This window comes from Gopherus flavomarginatus, chromosome 5, assembly GCF_025201925.1.
Source record: "Gopherus flavomarginatus isolate rGopFla2 chromosome 5, rGopFla2.mat.asm, whole genome shotgun sequence".
Classification (NCBI taxonomy): domain Eukaryota; kingdom Metazoa; phylum Chordata; order Testudines; family Testudinidae; genus Gopherus; species Gopherus flavomarginatus.
This window is the reverse complement of record NC_066621.1, coordinates 132,921,927-132,929,177: the sequence shown is the minus strand read 5'-3', so window position 1 is coordinate 132,929,177 and position 7,251 is coordinate 132,921,927. Positions and strand designations below refer to the sequence as shown.

The window sequence follows — 7,251 nt, the reverse complement described above, 5'->3', positions numbered from 1 at the left end:
CTCATTCATACAATCATTCATACAAGTTCTGTATAGATGTTATAGTTACCAGCCTAAACGTTGCTTGTGACAGAATACAGGCCAGGTATCCTGTACACAGGAGTGGAGGTGAGTCCGGGTCAGGTGCGCACCTGATGCTCCTGGAGGGTGGTAGCAGAACCAGAGACTCAAAGACTTATTCTTCAGAGTCCCGTTTTATAGGAATTTATTCCTATGTCAGTCCATGAGAGTTGCTTCATTCTGCTGTTGTTAAATCAATCAGCAGGCGGCTGGATCCATGTTGTCAGACATTTGTTTTTCCTTCCTTTGAGGTGGTGGGGTGGATTCCAGTTTGCCCTCCGGGGGTCATCTGGTTGATCGCACTTGACACCTTCTTCGGTGGACACTGAATTCTTCAGACTGGTAACTCCCTAACCATTCATTCATTATTTAAACTAGGCACTCATTCACATACATTCTCTATCTTAATCCCATCTATTTCACTGTCTCTTTACCTTTCAGGATGTTACCAATTTATGTGAGACTCCCTGTCTTTTATTATTCAAAAATAAAGTGAGATGAAAACTTACAGAGAGTGGGGGTCTCTATCTATGTACTATAACAGCTACTGTTTTGGCTCACAGCAGCCGTTACAAAGTAAAGTAGTGACTACAAAGTGTCACTTAGAGAATGGGCACTTAGAGCCAATTAACGTTTAACAAGTTTTATACAAAGTATTTCTTTGAGCAAGCTTCACACAGACACAGCTGGTGGCTTGCAGGTTAGAGGCTAAATCTCGGGAATCACATTTATTTCTAATATAAACCTTTAGTTATAAAGTATTAATTAACAGTAAATCATTTCTAACAATAGATCATTTTTAACAAAAATTATTTTTCATATAAACCATGTCTAATATAAACCTTCTTTAATATCCCTACACTGACCCCACCACTTGGTAAGGCAACTCTCATTTTTCATGTGCTGTAATATTTATACTGCTTACTGTATTTTTCACTCCATGCATCTGATGAAGTGGGTTTTAGCCCACAAAAGCTTATGCCCAAATAAATGTGTTAGTCTCTAAGGTGCCACAAGGACTCATCATTGTTTTTGCTGATACAGACTAACATGGCTACCACTCTGAAACCTGAGAAAACATACAATGGTAGAAATGTGGGGTTGGAAGGGACCTCAAGAAATCATCTAATCCATCCAACTGAGGCAGGACCAAGTATACCTAGACCATCCCTGACAGGTGTTTATCCAAAATGTTCTGGAAAATCTCAAATGGTTGGGATTCTATTACCTCTCTTGGTAACCTGTTCAAGAACTTAACTATCCATGTACTTAGAAAGCTTTTCGTAATAACTGACCTAAATCTCCCGGGCTGAAAACTAAGCTGATTACTTCTTGCACAACCTTCAGAGCACGTGGAAAACAACTAATCACTGTACTCTTTATAACAACCCTTAAAATATGTGATGGGACATACTTCCCACATGCACTGAGAGGAATGAATTAGACCAATCAGTCAGTTAGGGAAGGAGGTGGAGAGAGTAAAGCTAGAGGAAGCTATTTAGAAGAAGGTTCACCTGTGAGGGAATGGGCAGGACTTCAACAAGGCCAGGAGACTGGCACCAGTATGAGAGCAGCTGGGAGGAAAGCCTGCAGTCCCCCTCCCTGAGGTAAGGGAGAAGAAAGGGAAGAAGCCTGGCAGGAAGTAGTCCAGGGGTGGGAGCAGTAAGATGGTGTAGATGCAGAACTATTTTAGCCGTGTAGTATCCCTGATGCCTCCCTGTTGCCAGACCCTTACCCCATTTAATGAAAGGCTACAGCAGCAGGTTCCAGCAGTGGGGAAGGGCTCTGGCAGTGGGGAGGCAGCAGGAAAAGGCTCTGGCAGCTCCCCACCGCTGGAGTCTTTCTCTATCGTCTTCCCATTACCAGAGCCTTTCACTGGCATATGTAGCTACACGCCGCAGTGTGCATGCAACCTGCTTTTCACTGTAGCATGTGGCTTCAAGCTCCCTATACCCTGCTGCTAGTGTAGACAAGGTAAGTGTAACAGTACTTGCACTAGTCTTTACTCAATTTCATCTTGTTGATTTCAGACCAATTTGTCAGGGTCCCTTTGAATTCAGATCCTGTCCTCCAAAGTTATAAGAATACTCTTCACTCCATTATCCAAGTCATTAATTGATATATTGAACAATATCGGACCAGAACAGACTCCTGTGGGGCCTGACTAGATACATCCGCCCAGTTTGACAGTGTTTGGAGATAGATTGGGTCAGGGTTTTTTTAAAAACTCATTAGCTTCTAATGACAACAAGCAGAATAGACTCAAATTTCTCTGCCTGGGAATTGAGCTGAACATGCCCAAGATCAGAAATATTTTATACCAAGAAAGTTAAAAAAATTGGAGGGGTGTAGTTATGACTTTAACAGAAAAAACCCCCATCCATTCTATAGTACTTTCTTCTCACATGTTAGTACATTTGCTGGGAATAAGAAGACAGAAATAGCATCTTCTATAAAAGCTTTGATAGGAGAGTGCTACTAATTATGAGCCAAGTCCAGAAGTCCTGCCTGAGGCAAATCTCTCATTGAATTCAGTGGAAATTTTTATTTTTGCCTGAAAAAGGACTGTGAGATCAGTTTATTCATTTGAAACACAGGTTCCCCACCCATCTTCCTTCTAAAATTCTGTGATGTTGTGTTGCATGTTCAGGCATGTACATCCATGCACCGGAAGACCAGCACTCGGTGTGGATGCACTTTTATAAAGGCACAGTAAGTGCCACTTCAGAGCATTCTCCCTTTCTCAGGAGACATCATGCCTCCCTTTGCTTCCTGCAGGTATAATGCCTCCAGGCACTACTGCTCAGATGCTGCACCATCACCCAGGTGCACCTCTGGCTACAGAAGCAATGATTTAGCCCTTACTGTTTAACTAGCTTGTAGTTAATTTACAGTTCAGTCCTCCTTTGCAGCACTGAGGGTACATCTACACTATGGGATTATTCCAATTTTACATAAACCAGTTTTATAAAACAGACTGTATAAAGTCGAGTGCACGCTGCCGCACAAAGCACATTAATTCGACGGTGTGTGTCCATGGTCCGAGGCTAGCGTCGATTTCTGGAGCGTTGCACTGTGGGTAGCTATCCCATAGTTCCCGCACTCTCCCCTGCCCCTTGGAATTCTGGGTTGAGACCCCAGTGCCTGATGGGGCAAAAATCATTGTCGCGGGTGGTTCTGGGTACAGCCTCACCCCTCCCTTCGTGAAAGCAGCAGACAACCATTTCGCACCTTTTTTCCTGGGTGAACTGTGCAAATGCCATAGCACAGCAAGCATGGACCCTGCTCAGATCAATACCGCAATAGTGGACGTTGTAAACACCTCGCGCATTCTTGTGCAGTCTATGCTGAACCAGGACCTGCAAAGCCAGGCGAGGAGGAGGCGGCGGCTACGGCAGCGCAGTGACGAGAGTGATGAGGACATGGACACAGAATTATCTCAAACCATGGGCTCCTGCGCTTTGGAGATCCTGCTGGTAATGGGGCAGGTTCTAGCCATTGAACACCGATTTTGGGCCCGGGAAACAAGCACAGACTGGTGGGACCACATAGTTTTGCAGGTTTGGGACGATTCCCAGTGGCTGCAAAACTTTTGCATGCGTAAGGGCACTTTCATGGAACTTTGTGACTTGCTTTCCCTTGCCCTGAAACGCCAGAATACCAAGATGAGAGCAGCCCTCACAGTGGAGAAGTGAGTGGCAATAGCCCTCTGGAAGCTTGCAATGCCAGACAGCTACCGGTTGGGAATCAATTTGGAGTGGGAAAATCTACTGTGGGGGCTGCTGTGATGCAAGTAGCCAAAGCAATCATTAAGCTGCTGCTACGAAAGGTTGTGACTCTGGGAAACGTGCAGGTCATAGTGGATGGCTTTGCTGCAATGGGATTCCCTAACTGTTGGGGGGGGGGGCTGATAGATGGAACCCATATCCCTATCTTGGCACCGGAGCACCAGGGCACCCAGTACATAAACCGCAAGGGATACTTTTCAATGGTGCTGCAAGCACTGGTGGATCACAAGGGACGTTTCACCAACATCCACGTGGGATGGCCAGGAAGGGTTCATGACGCTCGCGTCTTCAGAAGCACTGCTCTGTTTAAACTGCTGCAGCAAGGGAATTACTTCCCAGACCAGAAAATAACAGTTGGGGATGTTGAAATGCCTATAGTTATCCTGGGGGACCCAGCCTACCCCTTGATGCCATGGCTCATGAAGCCATACACAGGCAGCCTGGACAGTGGTCAGGAGCTGTTCAACTACAGGCTGAGAAAGTGCAGGATGGTGGTAGAATGTGCATTTAGCCGTTTAAAGGCGCCCTGGCGCACATTACTGACTCGCTCAGACCTCAGCCAAACCAATGTCCCCTTTGTTATTGCTGCTTGCTGTGTGCTCCACAATCTCTGTGAGAGTAAGGGGGAGACCTTTATGGCGGGGTGGGAGGCTGAGGCAAATCACCTGTCCGCTGATTACGCGCAGCCAGACACCAAGGCGATTAGAAGAGCACACCAGGAAGCGGTGCGCATCAGAGAAGCTTTGAAAATGAGTTTCATCACGGGCCAGGGTGCGGTGTGACTGCTGTGTTTGTTTCCCCTTCATGAACCCCCCCACTTTATTGACTCCTTCCCTGTAAGCAACCCACCCTCCCCCTTTGATTACAGCTTGCTTAAGGAAATAAAGTCACTATCATTTAAAAATCATGTATTCTTTATTAAAAGTCATTCCCTGTAAGCAACCCACCCTCCCACTTTGATTACAGCTTGCTTAAGGAAATAAAGTCTCTATCGTTTAAAAATCATGTATTCATTATTAAAAAGTAATTATAAAAAGAGGCAGAGAACTGACAAGGTATCCCGCGTGTGGTTTGGGAGGAGGATAGGAGGGAAGGAAAAGGCCATTAAACACATTTCAATGTAATGACAGCCTTTTGGTTGGACTGTCCACTGGGGTGGAGTGGGCGGGTGCACGAAGCCTTCCCCCACGCATTCTTACACGTCTGGGTGAGGAAGATATGGAACATGGTGAGTGGTGAGGGTGGTTACACAGGGGCGGCAGCGGCACTCTGTGACCCCGCTGCTCTTCCTGAAGATCCACCAGACGTCGGAGGATATCAGTTTGATCACGCAGCAGCTCCAGCATTGCATCCTGCCACCGCTGATCTTCCTGCCTACACCTCTGATCTTCCTGCCGCCACCTCTCATCTCGAGTGTCTCTCCTCTCCTCACGTTCGTCCCTCCTATCCTCACGTTGGTCCCTCCTGTCCTCACGTTTACTGGCATCTTTCCTGTACTTTGCTACCACGTCCTTCCACTCATTCAGATGAGCTCTTTCGTTGCGGGTTATTTCCATGATTTCCGAGAACATTTCATCTCGCTTCTTCTTTTTCCTCTGCCTTATCTGAGATAGCCTTCGGGATGGAGTAGGGAGGCTTAAAAAATGTGCAGCTGCATGAGGGAGGGAAAAAAGGGAGAGAAGTATTTAAAAAGATACATTTTACAGAATAATGGTTATACTCTTTCACAGTGAACAACACTATTCACCTTACATAGCACATGTGATTTCACTACAAGGTCGCATTTTGCATCTTAATATTGAGTGCCTGCGGCTCTGGTGTTACAGATCTCACAGACGCAGGTCCGGACATCAGAATTCAGCTTGCATGCGGCCATGGTAAGCCATTGTCTTTCAGCTTCTCCAGCCTTCATATACACAGTGCCCTCTGATGCTTCTTTCCTGTTAACATGCAGCAGCAGAAGCCAACCCCCCCATCCAATTCTCTAGGATGATTGCTTTACCCCTCCCCCCCACCGCATGGCTGGTATCATGGAAGATCACTGCTAATCACCCCCCTTTTCACCCCCCACCGCGTGGCTGGTAGCTGGGAAGATTCCTGCTATCCAAACACAAAAAAGCTCAGCGCTATCCTTCCTCCCTTCCCCCCGCTTGGCTACATGCAAGGAAGGATTTCTTTTAAGCAACAGCCCAGTAGGAAAATGGCCATCTCTGTCCCCTTAATTAAATTCCTGAATTTCAACCAGGTTACCATGAACGATATCACTCTGATGAGGATAACAGAGCGAGATAAAGAACGGATGTTTCTTGAATGCCAGCAATCACCGGGACCATACGCAGCTATGCTTTGTCATGCAATGATACCCGATTACTTGCTACATGCATGGCGTGGTAAAGTGTCCTGCCGTGGTGGATGGAACAAGGCTGCCTTGCCCAGACACCTTCTGCAAAGGCTTTTGGAGTACCTCCAGGAGAGCTTCATGGAGATGTCCCTAGAGAATTTCCGCTCCATCCCCAGACATGTTAACAAACTTTTCCAGTAACTTTACTGGCTGCGAATGCATCCCAAGCCCTCATGGCAAATCAATCATTAAAAAACACTTGCTTTTAAACTATGTTTTATATTTACAAAGGTACACTCACCAGAGGTCACTTCCATGGCTTCACTGTCTGGGCTAGTGACTTGGGAGGGCTGGGAGGGTAATTCCGTCTGGGTCACAAAAAGCTCCTGGCTGTTGGGGCTAACGGAGTGCTGTGTGCTCACTTCAAGGTCATCCTCCTCTTCCTCCTCCTCCTCCTCCTCCTCATCTTCCCCCTCTGCAGAATCCTCAGCCATGGTTGAGATTACAACCCCCACCTCGGAATCCACGGACAGGGGTGGGGTAGTGGTGGCGCAGCCCCTTAAAATTGCATGCACCTCAGCGTAGAAGTGGTATGTTTTCGGCCCTGACCCGGATCTTCCATTTGCTGCTTTGGTTTTCTAGTAGGCTTGTCTGAGCTCCTTAACTTTCACTCTGCACTGCACTGAGTCCCTGGTGTGGCCTTTTTCCATCATAGCTTTGGAAATTTTTTCAAATATTTTTTCATTTCATCTTTTGGAACGGAGTTCTGTTAGCACTGAATCCTCTCCCCATATAGCGATCAGATCCAGTACCTCCCGTGCGGTCCATGCTGGAGCTCTTTTTCAATTCTCAGGAGACTGCATTGCTACTTGTGCTGATGAGCTCTGCGTGGTCACCTGTGCTGATCACAGCTCCACGCTGGCCAAACAGGAAATGAAATTCAAAAGTTCATGGATATTTTCCTGTCTACCTGGCCAGTGCATCCAAGTTCAGATTGCTGTCCAGAGCAGTCACAGTGGTGCACTATGGGATACCACCTGGAGGCCAATACCGTCGATATGC

General features: G+C 46.7%; 1 protein-coding gene across 1 annotated transcript; it reads right to left on the bottom strand.

The window, feature by feature from the left end:
• Positions 1–4,779: 4,779 nt before the first annotated feature.
• On the bottom strand, positions 4,780–6,762 carry LOC127051766 (chromatin assembly factor 1 subunit A-like). The gene is made up of 2 exons (XM_050954494.1): positions 6,491–6,762; positions 4,780–5,499 (listed from the first exon to the last, which is right to left on the bottom strand). The coding sequence occupies exons 1-2, from the start codon at positions 6,681–6,683 to the stop codon at positions 4,964–4,966; spliced, it is 729 nt and encodes a 242-aa protein (XP_050810451.1). The 5' UTR covers positions 6,684–6,762; the 3' UTR covers positions 4,780–4,963.
• Positions 6,763–7,251: the final 489 nt, after the last annotated feature.